We start from the raw sequence: 19,398 nt of genomic DNA, 5'->3' as shown, positions 1-19,398 counted from the left end.
ACTCTTTCCTTCTGATGCAGCCCAAAACGCCCCCTATGGAGTTGGAGATCTGCTGCAAAAGGGGGGAATTGACAAAAACCAGCACTTTCATCAGTGGAAATTTTTGCTGGATCTAACCAGCAAAGTAAATACAAGGGGTGTGTGTGTTTGTGTATCCAAATACAAGGGACTTTCTGAATATGGAGATCATTCATGCCAGAATATTGTGTAAGTCAGCCATTATAAATTTTGGCTGCTCTTGGGATGTTTTATATTAGGATATTCCAGGTATTCATGACTGGAATTTTTGTATGCTATATTTGCCCTTTGTTGCACATGTAACATTCTTTTCCCACAGTTTATATATTAATTGGTCTCTCTTCTTGTCAAAGCTTTTTTCCAGAATGCGATGTTGTAAACTTTGGTTCTTGGTTTGTGTTTGCATTTCCCTTGATGGTGCTTTTTCTGTTTTTTGGATGGCTTTGGATCTCCTTCCTATATGGAGGCATCACCTTAAGGTACTTTTTTTTGTCTGACTTATTTGTATAACTTGGCTGTAATTCTAATTGTGGTCAAAGCGATAGATCATTTCTCAAACAGATTTTCCTGACTAGAAATAGTACAGTATTTGGGGGGGGGGAGCTATTTTGCCCATGGGACTAACCTGCAAGTACCTGGGAGACACATTCGTTTCTTCATTGGGATTATTTCTTGTTGGGAGAATGCTGCAGGAAAGAAAGGCTTCCCTAAGCATGCTGTGGTCCTGATACAAACTGGAGGAGAACCCGCCCCTCAGTTCTTACTGGTGGACAGGGTGGGGATCTGCCTAAAGAACAGAGAGAGGGAGAAATCTTCATGCAGCAAGTACAAGAGATTAGTCTTCGGAAGTGTCCGAAGGACATGTGCTATGGAGGACACGTATTTTTTCTGTTTCCCCAAACAAACTAATATAGCATTTAAAAAGGGAATCTCTGAACTGGAAAGACAGGCAGCATCCTAGACTAGCGTTTCTCAGCCTGGTCTTTATTTAGGACAGGTGAAGTCACAAAACAAGCATGATGAATGCTGAATAGCCTAGGCTAGCCTGATCTCATCAGATCTCAAGAGCTAAGCAGGGTCAACCTTGTTTAGTATTTGGATGGGAGGCCACCAAGGAATATCAGGGTCACTACATGGAGGCAGGCAATGTCAGAGCACCTCTGACCGTGTCTTGCCTTGAAAACCCTACGGGGTTGCAGCCATAAGTCAGCTGTGACTTGATGGCACACACACACACACGGCCACTAAAGAATCAGATCCTGCACACAGAAGATCAAATTTCTGCCACATCAAAATCACAGGATTGAATCTGGGAATCCCTGCTGTAGACCACTCCAACCAATGAAACTGAATAGAAGACATCATTTCCTGTTACTATCTTATTACCAAATGATAACATATATCACCTGTTCACATGGAAGCACCTATGTACATTTAAAAGAAAGTAATTTAGGTTGTTCATGGTGGTTTTCATTGGTTCCCCTCAGTAGCCATTGATAGACTTATCCTCCATGAATCCATCTAATCCCCTCTTAAAGCTGTTTGTTCCTGTGGCCATCACTACATCCTCTGGCAGCGAATTCCACATTCTAACCGCTCTCAGTAGAGGCTAAAACATAGACATAGACATCAAGAAAACAGCCAAAGTCTCTATGGAAAAGATGAACTTTAAGGAAAGACTTGGTCCTGGCCTGGATGGCCCAGGGTAGCCCGATCTCATCAGATCTGACAAGCTAAACAGGACCTTGGTTAGTACTTGGATAGGAGACCTCCAAGGAAGTCCAGGGTTGCTACGCAGAGGCAAGGAATGGCACAGCACCTCTGAATGTCCCTTGCCTTGAAAACCCCACGGGGTTGCAGCCATAAGTCAGCTGTGACTTGATGGCACACACACACACACGGCCACTAAAGAATCAGATCCTGCACACAGAAGATCAAATTTCTGCCACATCAAAATCACAGGATTGAATCTGGGAATCCCTGCTGTAGACCACTCCAACCAATGAAACTGAATAGAAGACATCATTTCCTGTTACTATCTTATTACCAAATGATAACATATATCACCTGTTCACATGGAAGCACCTATGTACATTTAAAAGAAAGTAATTTAGGTTGTTCATGGTGGTTTTCATTGGAATACAGGACTTTTTCAAAGGAGTATGTATTTTCTGTGAATTTTGATTGATATTGTTGTCTATGCCCTGACCTGGATAGTCCAGGCTAGCCCGATCTCATCAGATCTCGAAAGCTAAGCAGTTAGTTATTGCGCCCCAAGTGATGCAAAGTGGTGGTAGAAAGTGCTGTCGAGTCCCAGCTGATTTATGGTGGTCCCGTAGGGTTTTGACTCTAAGCTGTGGAGTCTTGTGAGCAAAAATTCTACTTTGTGAGCTGCTGGTATTAAAGTTGTGAGTGAGCGATTTGGCTACTGCATCAATTAGTTTATTCTGGAGCCATCCTTCTTGAGCTAAGACAAAAATGTGTGAGTCAGATTTTTTTTTTTAATTGGGGAGAGACTGTACATGTTTTAATAAGTCCATTTTTATATTTGGAGGCACCATGTTCAAAACCAAAGGAGCATTTTTGTCTAGATAGTGCATACTATTAAAACATACTGTTAATAATAAGATATTAATAAGGTGGAAGCTGCAACAGAGGATGAAAGGCAGAACTGGTATAATTAATGTATTTAATATTCAGTTCAATAAAGAAGGGAGAGATTTCAGAAGTCAGAAGGACAATTCATAAACTTGGTAGACGTATGGAAATAAATGGGCTTAGACTGGAGTAAGTCTACATATTGTCACACTGTCAGTATCTAAACAATGTTGCAGAGGTGCCCTGATCCCTGAGTTGGGCATTTGACTTGTGATTTATTTATTTTTTTACTTTGCATTTTCCTATGTAAGATCACAAACAACATTTTGGTGATGTATTTGGCATTGTTGAGGTCTACAGAGCTTGCTAATTTGCCATATTTATGGTAGAACTTGTGATGGTAGAATTCTCTCTCTTTGTCAAAAATGTCCTTTTTCATTATACACCACTTAACATAATTTCTGAGTTTTTTTGCTACCTGCATGCCTTGTACTTGCTTAAATTCATCAGGGCAAGGAGGCATCTCTGATGCAAACTTTGTGGTTAGGCAATTAATTTGCCAGGTTTTTTTCCAGGCGTGATGTTCACACTGCATTGCCTTTGCAGGTATAAAGTCTGTGGTTGGAAATTTGGCCCAGAATGTGTTACATCGTGACAGGGATTAAACTTCAGTGATTTTGTAACACAATTTGTTAATCTGTCACTGAGCGGTAACAAGGTTTTATTGCAAATCTTTTGCTAATCTGGGTATTTACAACATCCTCCCCCATCAACTCCTTCCCTTGGAGCATTGAGGACAGACAGTATAACAGATATTTCTGCTTTACTGCACTCATGATGTAGCATGTTTCAGGGAATTTATTACTGTGCTGTTAAAACACATTTCCGGCATTTCTTCTGACTTTTGTCAAACCTGCAAAGCTAACTGGATGATTAGTTCCATCAAATATGTGGTCCACTCTGCAGTCCACCCTGTATGTGGAAAACTTATTAATATAAATGCAATTTCTTAGCTGGGTAAATGGGGGGGGGGTTTGTCAGTAACTGAGCGTCAGTAATTGAGGAGTGTTAGAAATTGTGGAGAGATGCCCTTAGAACAGCTAAAGTGGTCCTATGCTGTGACAGAGCATTGCTCCACATGGCCCTGCACTAGAAGTTGCTTTCTAAGATCTCAGGCAGTGGGTGTTTCCTGGGGATGCCAGCTCTGGGTTAGGAAATACCTGGAGATTTTGGGGGTGGAGTCTGGGGAGGGGAGGGACCTTAGCAGGGTATAATGTCATAGAGTCCACACCCTCCAAAACAGGCATTTTCTCCAGGGGAATGGATCTTGATCATCCGGAGATCAATCGTAATAGCAGGAGATCTCCAGGTGCCACCTGGAGGTTGGCAGCCCTAATGCTTGGCATTCTGCTGGGTGTGGTGTCTGTGATGAGTTTGTTCCTTTAATTCATGCCTGTGTTTTAAACTACTTTAATCCACTCCAGAATTTAGGGACAAAATACACAATGCGAAATCCATGTGTCAGGAAACAAGTTCCTAACTCGACCCATGGTTATAATTTCTAGCAGGGACTCACCTTTAAAAAGGTCTCCATTTTTTCCCATTCTGCCTTGTTTGCCCCTTCCTTTGGTATCACGTGTCCATCCCAAGGTATGTGAAGCAGGACAAAGGGGCAAACAAGAACACTTGGCACTGCTTTGGGTGGCGAAAATACTGCAGGATTGAAGTCTGAAATCCCTCCCTCCCTGCACCCTGTTTGGAGCCAAACAGAGAGGTTTTTAAAGGTGAGTTCGAGCTAGAACATCTAACCATGAGTTGAGTTGGGAACCTGTGTCCTGACACATAGATTTTGTATTGTGTATTGTGTGTGCAAGAACAGAGAAAAAGGGAGTCGTTCACACCAAGAGGGGGAAAAATACTCTAAATAAATCTAAACCTCACTTGACAGAACAGATCATTTTTAGCATATGGAGAAAGAACACTGACCAAAGACAACTATTTCCATGCATTCACACAGTCTATCACTGAGCAGGGATTTGAATCCATGTCCTCCGGATGAAATCCCAGTGTATTATGCACCAGAGTACAATATCTGTCAACTTCCTTGTGGTTTCAGATTTAAACAGATGAGATAAAACTCCATGCATCTGCTTATAAAATGCAACATATAGGCATGTGGAACCTCAATTTGTCTTGGGGTCATGCAGGCAAAAGAGAAGAGGTTTAAATTAGCATTTTAAAATCTCATTTTCTTGAGATTAAAATCTTTTTAAAAGCATCATTGGGTAAGAAAAGCCGAATGCAAATATTTTTGAAAATATTTGCACCTCCCTCTTTTTAAACAGCCACTGTTTTCGCTTTTAAAGAAATCAAAGTATATGTAACCTACCCTTTTCTACAGAAGGCTCTTCATATTTGTTACAGCATCCCAAGCAAAAGGTAGACTGATGGGCTTATTTAGTTTTGCAGGATTAATGGAAGTCTAGGGAGCATCAGAAGTATATATTAATGGCATGACACTATTAACATGGAAAGTGTTGGAATGGATATATTTTCCTTCTGCGGCCCTGAAAAGTGGGAAGAAGCAGGGGTCATTTCCTACAGGAGCGCACAGGAGCGGAGCTCCGGCAGTAAAGAGCCCAGGGGGCGGGCACATGCAACAAGTCCTGCCCCCTGCTCCCAGCAGTCTCAGGCCATGAGGAGCATGAGGATCTGCCCCCCCCCCCATACCTAGCAATCCAAAACAGTCCAATGGAGCCTAAGCAGTGGGTGGTTCCTTCTGACACACGTCCGGTGATGTCAGGTGGTGTGGCATATGCAAATAAGTTATGCTAATGAAGTCCTGCCCCTCTTTTTCTACGAAATGACCCCTGGGAAGAAGTGTGTGTCTAGGACAGTAGCAAAGGTCAAAGCACCTCTGTATCTAGTGCTGCCTGCCTAAGAAGTTTAGCCTGATCAAAACGAACAGAAACACATTAGTATTTCAGTCTTGACTTCCTCAGAATTCTTTATTTTATCATCCGGTAGCACTTTGCATAAAGTAAATGATCCAGACAATTTGTGATTATGCACGAGCAATGGATTCCCCTCTTCCATGTCTCCCTCAGTCAAGCATCTACTATTACTAGGGAAGATGCATGCAGGTGATAAATTATTGCAGTTCTGATAAATTTGTAAACAGAATCTTTGTAAACAGAAACTCTGATAGCGACAAAAAAATGCTTCTTCCCTAGTTGTGGGGAATAGGGTATCTTTTGCACAAAGAAAGGATTTGTCCTGGGAGGTGTGGGGGAACGATGGTGGTGGTGACTAACAGGAAGTTAAACTCCCATGGCTTGAGCGTCTAAGCTGAGGTCATTGGAACCAAATGTTCTGTGGCTGTTTGCGTATCATAGGAAGATGTCTCATACTGAGTCAGAGCATTGGTCTATGTCGTTCAGAACTGTCTATTCTGACTGGCAGTGGCTCTCCAGAGGCAAAGAGCTCTGCCGGATATGCTTTGGAAGTTCAGTCTGGCACTCCCAGCCATTTTTAAAATTTTTTTAAAAAAGAGACACGGAGGCCAGATTTGGCTTAGTATGGTTAGCATTCAGTTAAGGTTTTGTTTTTTTAAAAGCCCCCCCCCCCGCCGCACTGTTTCCCTGATTTCTTCTCCTGGGTTTATTCAACTGCTGATTCATGAAAGGGAAACGAGACAGCAAAATGTACCTACCTCTTTTTAGCTTTGCTCCTCTGCTGTTGCTTTTTGCACTTGAAGTTTTGTGCTGTACTCAAAATAGGAGTGGCGGATGGTTCTCCTCCTGGATAAGGAGGGTTGCCAGCTCTGGGTTGGGAGATATCTGGAGATTTGGGGGGGTGGAGCCTGGGGAGGGCGGGCTTGGGCAGGGAGTGACTTCAGCAGGGTGTAATGCTATGGAGTCCGCCCTCCAAAGCAGCCATTTTCTCCAGGGGAACTGCTCTTTATTGCCTGGAGATCAGTTGTAATTGCGGGAGATCTCTAGGTACCACCTGGAGGTTGGCAGTCCTTTGTATAAGCTACGTATGCCTGTTATGAGGGATCTACTTTAACACTAAAAATTTTATTGGAGAGGGAGGGGGACATGATTGTTTAAAGAAAGTTTGTTTTTGTCATGCTTGGTAAAACTTCTCATTTGCAAGTAAAGTGGTCCTTACACGCTTCATTCGTATAGCTGACGGAACAAAATCTTAACTGTGCTTTAAGCTTAGCTTTGAGCATATTTAACTGTATGTATTTTTTATTGAGCTTGCTTAGTGCTGTCTTTCGTTTCTAGCCAGTGGCTCCCAAAGCGGTTTACAATTATTTTTTTTAAAAAAAATCAAAATTGAGTAACAAAACTAAAGCATTAAAAAAGTCTTAAAACAAATCTAAAGCCTTTAAACCACAAAGTTGAAAAATAAAAGGCTATAGCTGTCAACAAAGCTAGTCCCCACTGCACCCCCACGTGCACATCACCCGGAAGTGACACAGGTACGCCGGGCACGCTGGGGGCGGGGCCACAGTCATCCGAGGGAAAACTCTCTGGTTTTCCCTCAGATGGTCCTGGCCCCACCCCCAGCATGCCTGGCATACCCGCGTCACTTCCGGGTGATGTGGATGCGGCGCGCTCCAGACAACAGCCAGGAGTCCCCCACTGCGGTAAGTTTCTGACTTGGCAACCCTACCACCCATAACATCTTAAACTTTTCCACAAGCAGGCTTGCTGTGGAGTAATGGGGAAGTATCATCACGTACTTAAGAGTATGAGAACTAAGAATGTTTTTTTTTCTTCCCATGTTGGTAGGAGAACAAAGAAATCAGAAATCAGAGCTGATGCAGAAGCCAAAGCCAAATCGGTAATAAGAGATGAATATCAGAAACTGGGTCCAATAAAGTAAGTCACAAATAAAACGATACAAGAACCAAACCAGAGGTGAAAAATATCCGTGGAAGAAGCTGCGGTGTTACCATGAGACTGTTGTGTGCCGTAGTGTAACAGCATGTTGTAGTGGCTGGGTTGCTGGACTAGGGTCTGGTTTCAGATCTCCACTCTGCTTGCTGAATGACCCTGAGACAGTCACTGGCTTTCAGCATTACCTACCTCACAGGGTTGTTCTGAGGATAAAGTGGAGGAGGGGGAAATGATATACACCACCCTGAGCTCATTGGATGGAAGGTAGGGTTAAAACATATCAAATAAATGAGCATAAGAAGACAAGTAAACATGAGAATTTCCAGCTTGGGTGAGACTTGTGGTCCACCTAGCTTTAAATTCAGTTGGAAGTGGCCGGCCAAGTGCCACAAGGGAATCCATAAGTAAGTCATGGTCATGATGACAAAATCTGATTTTACCTCCACACTTGAGAGGAGGCAGATGGAGCATAATAACAGGGTCTCAATTAATTAGTCTTCACGTTCCACAATTAAGAAGGGTACATCTGCCCATCTGTCACCAATTTTGATATATTTCTTTCTTTCTTTCACTATGTTCTCCCCAGAATTAAACCCAAACAAATGGTGCATATAAACTAAGCTTGTTATTCCAGCTTGGTCCTCCTTGCATCTGCTAAACACCTTTTATTATGCTCATGCTAATTTGCTGCTCACCCTCTACCTATGTGTATGGACTGGTAACTTCAATTTCAATGTATCTGAGGAAGTGTGCGTGCACACGAAAGCTTATACCTTAAATAAAATTTTGTTGATCTTCAAGGAGTCACTGGACTCAAACGTCGTTCTCCAATTTTCATGCTTGTTCCCAGTATCCCATCACAGGCAACCTGTCCTTGGCTAGTTTCATTAGTAGCTATTTCAAAGTCAGTGGCTGCTATGGACCAAGAGCCAGTATAGCTCAGTGGACAACATGCCGAGTTCAGATGTCAAAAACCCAGTCTTCATATTCTTTGCTCAGACATGAAGCTCTCTGTGGTCTGGAATGAGTCATGAGCCAAAAATTAGAAAGCATGTTATAGAGACCCAATGCAGTGCTTTGGTTAGAGCGTCTCAGGAGGACGCAGGAATGAATCCCCACTGAGAAGGCAAATTCACATGTCTCCGTTGGGTCTTGTCAATCATATGTATTCTTGGAGTTCCCTGCTTTGAAAAATTACCAGGCACGTGACATATTCCCTCTAAGCTGAGTTAGTGTAAGCTAGCTCACAGTTTTTTAGCCTCCAGCTCACACATTTTTGTCTTAGCTCAGGAAGGGGGGCTCCAGAGCAAACTAATTTGTGCAGTAGCCAAATCGCTTGCTCACAACTTTGATGCCAGTAGCTCACAAAGTAGAATTTTTGCTCACAAGACTCCACAGCTTAGAGGGAACATTGGGCACGTGACATGTAGATGTCAGAAATAAACCTATTAACATGATAGACACTATCCTGTGCAGCTCTAAGTGTGATAAAAAAACAGAACCCAGAACAGCTCTCCCCTCCTCTATTTTCTTCTCTCAAGAACAACCTTGTGAGGTAAGACTGCGAAAGGGGATGACTGGCCCAATGTCACCCAGCAAGTTTCTGTGGCACAGTAGATTTCCCAGATCCTAATTTGACACTCTAACCACACCATGCTGGTTGGAGGGCCATTGCCACATATTCTTGTAAAGAAGAGTAAAAAACTACTCTTGCATACACTATGGCAGCGAGAGCAAAATCTATATTGGTGCTGGTTCATTCTCTTACAGGGACCTCATGGGACATATGTTCATGCAGTGTGTGTATCTGCAATATATTGGGCTTTCTTGAGTCATAGGGAGTCGTATGTCCATCATAATGTCTTTAGGCCCCTTCACATGCTGAATTTGCTGCGGGAGAGCCATGAGTGCTGGGCGGATTTTCAGGGCGTGATCACACCACCACATCTGGCAAGTGTAGCGCACCCGTGGCCAACCCGTGGTGTGTCACTGAAGCTGCGCAGTTATAAAGTATCTCAACAAATGTACTAGCAAATGGTTTGCCACTGGCTGCCGAAAGAATCGTTCCATGTGATAGCGCCGGCGCAAGGCTTCCCCCCCGGCTGTCCTCCTTGACGCGCACGTGCTGACGGACGAAACCGCGGTGTGCCGTCGTCATGTCTGATTGTGTTCTGGTGGGTCTAATTGTGCCAGCGCAAAGAGCCACGCCTCCCCCCCGCGTTATCTGGCCCATGTGACTGGGGCCTTAGCTTGTTTTCCCCACAGTGAGGCTTTAAGATCAGAAGTCAGCCTGACTCAAGGGAAAATGTCCTCCTTTTGATGAGGAGGTGGGAAAAAATTGGTAGGTGTGAGAAGGGTTAATCACCTCCCCCCAAACTGATTTTTCTCCCTAAAATGGCATCCCACTTACACACACACAAGGAGACATTATCTTGGAAATATGGGCTTGGGAACATAAACTCGCTAAGGTAAAATGCACTTCCATCCTATGTTCCAGGTATGTGAGAAATGCTTTTTGTCTTTTGGTGCTGTGTGATACATTATGGTTTATTTCATGTTCAAGAGCAGGGATGGTGGTGATCCTCTGCTATTTTGTCGCTGAAAAATAAAGCCAGCTGTGTGGCTTGTAGCCTTCCAAAGGAACTAGCACAATCCCCACTGGTGGTAAAGCAGTCTGGGAATGGATTCCCCCCCCCCCGCAAGAAAACAGGGGAGAAAAAAGTTAAAGAGCTCCCCACCTCCTTCACGGCATTCTCCTCCTTGAAAAAAGTATCCCTGTCAGGTGCATTTTCAGAAGAAAAAGAATTACTTTGAAATGAATGCCAGGGGGGGAAATGTAATGTGTAGTTTGACTCTTTGGGTCAGTTTTATTAGACTGTCCTTTATTTTTTTAAATCACTGGAAACCTCTGTCCCATTGCTTTCTCGTTCTTTTTTATTTATTATTTACTTTTCACAAACATTTTGACTTTCAGCTTATGTTAAGGTGGCTCAAGAAGGCCTATCTCAAATACGCCTCCAAAGTAACTTTCAAATTAGAGAGTCCACTCAAATCATCACAGCTGAGGATGTGTTGGTTAATCACACCTTCTAAATTACACTAACCAAGGAACAGACTCTCTAATTAGCCAGCCCACTGAGTTTTGAATATTTGTAGTAAAATGCTCATGAACGATCACACAGACAAGCGATGCGCTGCTGCAGGCTCCATGAATAATTGTTGACATAATGACTGTGGAGAGCCAACGGAGTTCTGCTCAGGTTGCGCAGAAGTCATTAAGAGGATTCGGTTTAAAACATCTCTCAGTGGATAGTGTTCCTTTCACTTTAATATTTTGTCAGAGGAAACTGGTGCCGACGATTTCTTAAGAAGTTAAGAAAGAAAAGAAGTTAAAAGTTATAGGAGAGGAGAAGTGGGACTCGTGCTCAGAGCTACCGAGTGGTTTTTCTTGTTCAGGAGCTACAACGCAGGGTCCTGATGCAGCCTGGGATGCACTTTAACGGGGAGAGGTTTCACCTTTTCAGCCAGTGTACCATTTTCCTGGTCCCCTCTACAGCATATCCCAACACACACACGCACGTACGCACCCCACAACTGCAGTCCTGGGCAGATGCTACTTAAGGAAGGGGATGCCTGTCACAGTCACAAGACTTGTCCCATCTAGTATGACACCAGTTCAAGGTCAGCCTGTCTAATTATTAATTCAAATGTTTCTTGAGAAGTCACTTGTTCTGCCAGCACTAAATGAAAGAAATTAGCATCCCCCCCCTTCTTCCTGCACCAGCAACCTGCAGAATGTCATCTCAAGAATCAAAGGCTCTTTCCCCCCTACTAAGAGCAATGAAAGCCCATTAAGCCAGCCACTGCCAATTTGATTAGCAAACTCCAGATTTCTTATGCATGGTGTCAGCATCTCTCCTGCCCTTGAATCTAATGTTTTTTTTATTTGGATCCTAGGATTTGCTAGATATATAAAGAACAGAGGAATAAGGTATAACTGAGCGAGTTCCCATGGAAGTGCTCCCTTATAAGGTTGCTTTCTCTTCCCGTCCCATCCCCCAAACATCTGCCCCACAAGTGTATTAGCAACTAAGAAATATTTTTTTGCTTTAAAAAGAGAAGGAAACAGAGACACAATGTCAGTAGTCTGCATCTTAAAACATCCCACAAATGCTCACATTTTAAAAATTGCATTCATTATAAAAAATTAATCAAGTTGTCTATAGTTATACTCATTGTTTTGGTTGTACGGCTGATGCGAGTATTTTACTCTCATGATTTTTGAGATATTGGAACATATCACTACAAAAATTCCCTTTCTAATCTTCAGTACTGGAGGCATTGCTGACCTATAGGTTATAATTTATTCGCAAGCTGGGAGCCTTCTAGGAGCCTGTTATGAAAGGTTCCATCTAGTTAATTTAGTTGTACTTATAAGCGAGTTTAGGGTGAAAAAATCTGATGAATGACTCATTGAATTTCCTTCTCCTGCAGGTTTGCAGAACAGGCAGTTTTTGTTCTCTTCTGCTTATTTGCCATCCTTTTATTCTCCAGAGACCCGAAATTTATCTCAGGTTGGGCAAGCTTGTTCACACCAGGGTAAGATACTTCTTCTCTGCTATAGGGAATTTCTTTCAGGCCTGTACGGTCACACCTGGTTTCTTTCATACTGTTGTCCAGTTTGAATGGATTAAATAGATTTAAATGTTCATACCTCTCTTGAAAAAGCCAATCTGATTGTTCATCTGTTATGGAAAAGTGACTGTTTGATGTGAGTAATGAGAATGTCCTCCCAATTGGCATATGACTTCAGAATCTTGGTTTTGGGAATACTATCTATAAACATACTGAAGGCCAAATTACATAGTCCATTTAACTTTTCTGAGCAACTTCAGTATGCATTGCATCCCAAACTTTTCTCAGCAAGAAATGGCAGAGCGTCAAATGGGCTTGCAGCCATATTCCATGCACTGAATACAAAGTTTCGGGCCTTTCTTCCTTCCTTCCAGATCAAATCAATCAAGTATGTAACAGTTAACAAAACAGTTGAGTGACTTGCTGTTCATAAGAAGATGCTTAAGTATTTCTGCTGAATTAAGACCAAGGAATGTCTAATGAACTCATCTTGTAGGTGTCTCAGTTTGTCTCAAAGAGATCATCATTCCTAACCAAATTAGATTCATTTATCAACGTTTCCTTCTGAACTGTGTAGTCAGCTCAAGGGCCCCACTGGTGGACCTCCTGATGGCACTGGTATTTCTGGCCACTGTGTGATACAGAGTGTTGGACTGGATGGGCCTTTGGCCTGATCCAACATTGGCATCTCTTATGTTCTTATGTTCTCCCAGACCCTTGTCCTAAAGTAGAGATAACCTTCTGATCTCACAGAAGGAGAGGGGTGCATTGGGCCTGTGTGATCAATCAAGCTATCAATAGTCAAACAAAATGCAGGAGACAAGCCTTTATGAGACATACAGACTTCATGTTTATTCCCTTTAGTTTTCATTTAGCTTTATAGCTAGTTTTTCCATTAGGATAGTAGCCCATTTTGGGATTGTAATTCACAGGAGAGATTTAAAAGCAGAGGAACAAACCATGAATGTTACCAACATTTGATGCAAAATTTTCTTTGGGAGATGCTGATTCACTTCCACCCCTTATAATGAAAACAGTGAAGACCTTTTTTTCTGCTTTCAACATGTTTCTTCCTCCTTTTTTTTGATAGTTTTGTCACAGATGCAGTTACTGGAGTCACAATAGTGACAATATTGTTCTTCTTCCCTTCAGAAAGGCCATCCCTCAAATGGTGGTTTGACTTGAAAGGTAAGTGGCTGGGCCACCAACGCCAAGACCCTGTTCTTATTTTCTGGGTTTCCTGTAGAAATTACCATCAAGCTGTGTTCAATGAATAGTGTGCAAGCATCAGCTGACTGTCATTGTATGTGTGTGGGAGGAGTCACCTGCTCCCTTTAATCACCTGACCTGTCATTTTGGAGCTCAGAATTTTCAAAGAGAAAGGGAAGAAGGGAGATGTAAGTCCAGTTTCTCAGAAGTAGGCTCCATGGAATAAAATGTGACTTACTTCCAAGTAGACCTGCTGAGGATCGCTCCTGTGCTGGCCCCAGTCAGCGTTATCTGTAGTTTAGTAAAACTGCTCTGTATCTTTAAGACTTGTTGCACCTGGGAATTGGAGTCCACAGTTAGGGGTCCCAGAAGCTTCCCTCTGACTGGCTCATTAAGAGTAATTTCCTGAGCTCAGAGGCGCAAAGATAGGAGTTTTATTGCTCTTTTCCGTTTTCGTTGTCCATCAACCCTTACTGCAAGGAGAGGGGAAGCCCATCTCTTTCTTACCATGGCTATAGAACTGACCTAGATCACAAGATGTAACTTTCCACCCAGCTATCTGGTCGATTGTGAGTAAATGATCTTCTGAATGCGTGTGAAGTTAAATAAAGATGATTTAAGCTCCCCTCAGTAGTCGTGCGTTGACTCACACCTAGAGAGCGTTGGCTTAGCACAGCTCGCGCTGGACAGGACAGCTCCCTTAGTCTGCTGGCTGCTGATGTCATAACACCTCTTAACCACACACCAAAGGAGTGTTCAGTTTCTAAGGCTATGTATCCTTTTGGGGTGCTCTCTGCCCTATTAAATGTCATTTTTCACCCTGAACATACTCTTATTACATCCCCCTCCCTTTCCATCCTGGGCCAGTTTCAGGACAGACTTGCTTAGAAACATCTGGGACGGTATTATAGAGATATTATGGAAGATGAGGTGACTTGACATCAGAACAGGATCCCTTAGAGGCCTTGTGGGGTTCCCAGGTTGGTCTGAAGCAAGGATCTGCAACCCATGGCTTTAGAACCACATGTGCCTCAGCACAGAACCAAAAGCTTATTTAGAGATAGTGGAGGGATATGTGGGGTGTTAGAATAACCAGTATGTTAAGGGAATGGCAGAAAAGGATTTTATGAGGCTTAAGGGCTTCTTAGAGATCCTTTAGAAATGATGGAGGCAAACAGTTTCCAGTAACCCAAGTGTGAACCACATGCAGATTTATACCAGTGCACTAAAACAAACAGGCAGGGTAGTTTTAGAGCCAGTTTGGTGTAGTGGTTAGGAGCATGGACTCTAATCTGGGAGAATGGGTTTGATTCCCCACTCCTCCAAGCTTGGCTGGGCTCAGGGAGGTGGGCCAAAGAGATTTTGCCTGCTGCACATGAACAGCCAGCCATCTTTCCAGCAACCCAGATGGCAGAGGCAGCAGCCCAATGCGCTCTGCCCAGAGGAGGTGGCAGCAGCATGTCCCAGCCCAGCACCTCAGCCAAGGGCAGCAGGCAGGCCCCAAGGGGACTGGCTGTGCAGAGCTCGGGGCCAAACCATCCTTCTCGCCCCTTATGGTTGTAAATCTGGGTTGGGCAATCCCTGGAGATCTGGGGGAAGACCCTGAGGAGAGCCCAGGTTTGGGGAAGGGAGACACCTCAGCAGGGGGTGTAATACCCTAATATAGGCCCTTTTGGTGCACATTCAGACTGGTTTCCTCCCAGCTGCTCATGGGCCAGATACGAGCCCTGGACGGGCTGGTTCCGGCCCCTGGGCTGTATGTTTGACATGCCTGGACTAGATGGACCACTGGCCTGATCCAGCAGGGCTTTTGTTGTGTTCTTATCACCTTTGGGCTACTTACACCCTCCTGGGCTAAATTATCTCACAGGGTTGGTGTGAGGGTAAAATGGGAAAGGAACAATGAGGTATGCCACTCAGCACTTCTTGGAGGAAGGGTGGGGTAAAAAAATGTTCGAGACAGACTAAATCAACAGGGAGCATGTATGATTACACACTCAGGATCAAATGGATTTGGCCTTTTGATTAATTTGATATGGTAAAAACTGCATGCCCAGTCTTTCCCATAAAAGAGATTAATTCTTCAGAGCTTGTGCAATAGAAAGCATCTGGTTTCAGTTTGGATTGTGGGTTAAACCAGATCTTCAGTTCCGTTCCAGCGTCATGGCTTCCTAAATATACATGCTTGCTTACCTGTAATTAGTGATGTCAGAAAGCAGTCTACTGCAATTCTGGTGTGTGTTTGTAATCTGGCGCTATGACTCTTCTTGTAAGTTGTGGCCCATCCTAAGCATTTAAGCACAGCAATTCCTATTCACATCAGCTCATGTAAGGATCAGATCTGTGCCCGTCTAATCCAGTGTGGTGTGTCTTTATAGGAAGACAGCTTGGAAGTCTTCAGGCTCACATGCTCATCCCCTTCCCTGTTCCCCCCCCTTGCACACAGCTCAGAGACTAATGCCTTGTGCATTCCTGTGACCAGTGTTCCCTCTAAGCTGAGTTAGGGTGAGCTAGCTCACAGTTTTTTAGCCTCTGGCTCACACATTTTTGTCTCAGCTCAGGAAGGATGGCTCCAGAGCAAACTGATTTATGCAGGAGCCAAATCGCTCGCTCACAACGTTAATGCCAGTAGCTCACAAAGTAGAATTTTTGCTCACGAAACTCCACAGCTTAGAGGGAACATTGCACATCCAAACCTTACAGAACAACAAACTGTGGCTTGTTCCCTGGCCTGAAAACCAAGTTTCCAATCCAGCCCTGGGCTGCGGTTTGGACTCCAGGTTTAGAAACAGGGGAGGGGGGATTGCAGGTTATCACTGTGTCTGAATGGAAGAGTATTCCTGGAAATCACAATTACAAGGGGAAGGTAGACAGCAGTGTCTGAGCATGAGGACTTCATAGAGCCTTTGGCTCAGGTTAAAAATGATGCAAAGTGTTTCTTTTCTGTGTCATTAACTTGTTTGCATAGCACCAAACACTGAAAATAAGCCCCTGCTATCATGGAGAAAAGCTGAAGAGAGTGTACCTTGGAACATCATTTTGTTGCTTGGAGGAGGTTTTGCTATGGCCAAAGGATGTGAGGTATGCTTGTCTGATATCTCTGGTTTTCTAGGTACTGACTTTTCCTGGAAATGCTGCACCTACACTTCATGAGCTGGAGTGGTGGAGGGGTTAGAATGTTAGACTATGACTCATCCAGACCCCTGCACTGCCTTGAGGTTCACTGGGGGCTCTTCTGCACTCTTATTTTCGTTGCTTGTGTGCCCCTATTGCTCTGGGTTCCCCCCCCCCTTTTCCACAGGCGCTTTGCTCCCTCTAGTGGTCACTTTGATAGTACATTGCAGTATCCCTGTCATGTTTCCCTGTAATTTCGTCATTGTCAACAACATTTATGATCATCAAAGACCAGGCAACTGTAATATCAAAACACAGGTGGAAAAGAAAATAACACCCGAAGTAATAGGGCACACAAGTGACGAAAATGAGAGCACGGAAGAGCCCGTCGTGACTGTAAGCCAGTTATTCTCTATCAGTCTAACCTACCTCAAAAGGTTGTTTTGAAGATAAAATATGGCAAAGGGCATATGGGAAAACAGAGAGGACAATCACTGCATAGGGGCTTTCCAGGCCATGCAAGTTAGGCTTAATTTGAAGTAGAATCAGAGTTTTGGAGGGCAACGTCCCATGCCTCAGGCAGATGACCCAAACAACCCAGTGTGAGCTCTCTTCCGCTATGAGAGCCTAGCCACCTGAGTCTTCCTACAAGTCATAAAGAAGCGTTTGCTCAACATGTCACGTTTGGTGTAGTGGTTAAGTATGCGGTGTAGTGGTTAAGAGCCGGTTTGGTGTAGTGGTTAAGTGTGTGGACTCTAATCTGGGAGATCCGGGTTTGATTCCCCACTCCTCCACTTGCACCTGCTGATGTGACCTTGGGTCAGTCACAAGCTCTGGCACAGCTGTCCTTGAAAAAGAGCAGTTTGTGTCAGAGTTCTCTCAGCCCCACCCACCTCACAGGGTGTCTGTTGTGGGGAGGGGAAGGGAAAGGAGTTTGTAAGCCGCTCTGAGACTCCAAGTGAAGGGCGGGGTATAAATCCAATCTCTTATTATTATTATTATTCACGTGTGATCATATTTATTTTAGTGCATTTTTATCCTGACTTTCCTCCAAGGATCCCAGGGTAGCATACTTTGTTAGGTGGGTTAGTGTGAAAGAGAGCAATTGGCCCAAGGCCACCCAGCAAACTTCCATGGCAGAGTCTCCCAGATCCTAATCTGATACTCTTAATACCATACTGGTGAGCTAGAAAGTGAGGTGAAATGGCCACTCGTATTCTGCCCCCTGCCCCACAAGTCCCTGGGTATGAAATTATCTGATCATAAGAGCAGTTGTGCTGGATCTGATCAAAGGTCCATCTGTTCTAGCATTCTGTTTCCCACAGAAGCCAATCAGATGCCATGGAAGACCCAGAAAGAGGGTATGGAGGCCAAAGACTCCCCTTTTAATGCCCCTCAGCAACTGGCATTCCGAGATATTTTGCCTCTGAATGCTAAGGTCCCATTTAGCCTCTAGTCCATTCTGCATCTGGCATTCGTGCCACATTTTATCAGCACTCGACCCGGTTCCCCCTTGCCTTGGAATATCTGTTTTCATTGCATTGCCTTAGATCCTGGTTTCTGCATTGCCCATTGTCAACTTGCCATCAATTTTGTTTTCAGCACTTGCTCCTGCATTGGTATGCAGATTTTCCTGTGTCTGTGCTTGCTTCAGTGCTCATTAACCACCTGAGCCAAGTAATTCATGGTGAGGTGATAAATACAGAGGGGGAAATAGGGGCGGGGAACTGACAGAGATCAATGAAGCCATGTCATGTTGGCTGTTTATTGTTCCCTTCACATCGGAAGCGGAGGAAGGAAAAGGTACAGCTCAAACCCACATTCAGATACCCGGGGCAATGCTGTAATGATTACGAAGTCACCCCTGAATGGCCGTAAATCTATGCAGAAGGTACCATAAAACCTGATGAACAAAGCAAGTGAAAGCGGCATGCAGTGTAGAGGGAGATTAACTTCCCGACGCGGCTGTGGAAAAACTGCGAGGAAACAGATGGGTGCAGAATCAGCCTCTATGGCTTTGTATAATCCCTTATTAAAGGCATGAAACGGCTTTAAGTTATCATTTTGCAAGCAGAAATTAGAAAGTCACAAAAGACACAAAAGACACAGTCAAGGCAACTCTCTTGTGCAAATTTCTGGATTTTCTTCCCTGCTGCAGGAGTCTGGTTTGTCCATCTGGATTGGAGGCCACCTGGACCCCCTGGAGAACCTCCCTCCTCCTGTGGCTGTTATTCTCATCACTGTAGTAATTGCCTTATTCACGGAATTTGCTAGTAACACAGCCACGATCATAATCTTCCTTCCTGTTCTGGCAGAATTGGTAAGAGATGCTTGCTAATCTCCCAGCCACGTAGCAGCTGCATCAACGTAGGCCTTTCTCACACACGCGGATTAAATCAGCTCAAATGTAAAGCCCGCAATGGCCTACGTTACTTCCCTTCTGGAGCTGGTTAACACATGTATTAACAGCATGGGCACATGATGTAATCAGCAGAAAATATGGTTTTAGCTACACACCCGAAAATGCTGTAAAGTTGACTTCTGGGCTTCTTCCGCCTGGAGGTGAGCCTCTGCGTAGCTCTTGCTGCTGCTTCAAATTCAGAGGCATTCACGAGGGCAACAGAGCATCCACGGTGAAGTTTCCCCTTCACTCTCCTTGCCTCAGTCCACAGTGGCTGCCGTTTCCCAGCCGCCACACAAAGTTTTTTTGCAGTCTTTAAAGAATCCGAACAAACTGTATCAAATCAGGTTTAGGACAGATTGCAGCAAAGCTGGGGAAGACACAAAGGCTGTGATCACACAGGCAGTTTGGCCCAACACAGCCACTCCTCCCCTCCGGATCAAATGGGCGCAGTCAGACAGCCACATCTGTCAGGCGTTCCCCGGCCATACTTATCCCGTCATAGGATGACTT

General features: G+C 44.1%; 1 protein-coding gene across 1 annotated transcript in view; it reads left to right on the top strand.

Annotated features, from left to right (window-relative positions):
• Positions 1–19,398, top strand: part of SLC13A3 (solute carrier family 13 (sodium-dependent dicarboxylate transporter), member 3) — a gene marked incomplete at its 5' end in the record, with an annotated part of 31,982 nt that overhangs the window by 998 nt on the left and 11,586 nt on the right. The window contains 7 exons of the mRNA XM_015425086.1: positions 372–497; positions 2,425–2,430; positions 7,419–7,508; positions 12,021–12,125; positions 13,252–13,349; positions 16,339–16,451; positions 18,643–18,804. Coding sequence (XP_015280572.1) covers positions 372–497; positions 2,425–2,430; positions 7,419–7,508; positions 12,021–12,125; positions 13,252–13,349; positions 16,339–16,451; positions 18,643–18,804 — 700 coding nt within the window. The remainder of the gene's footprint in view (positions 1–371; positions 498–2,424; positions 2,431–7,418; positions 7,509–12,020; positions 12,126–13,251; positions 13,350–16,338; positions 16,452–18,642; positions 18,805–19,398) is intronic.

This window comes from Gekko japonicus, unplaced genomic scaffold (genome assembly GCF_001447785.1).
Source record: "Gekko japonicus isolate JY-2015 unplaced genomic scaffold, Gekko_japonicus_V1.1 scaffold3109, whole genome shotgun sequence".
Lineage (NCBI taxonomy): Eukaryota > Metazoa > Chordata > Lepidosauria > Squamata > Gekkonidae > Gekko > Gekko japonicus.
Note: the sequence above shows the minus strand (reverse complement) of the source record. Positions and strands in the feature narration are given on the sequence as shown.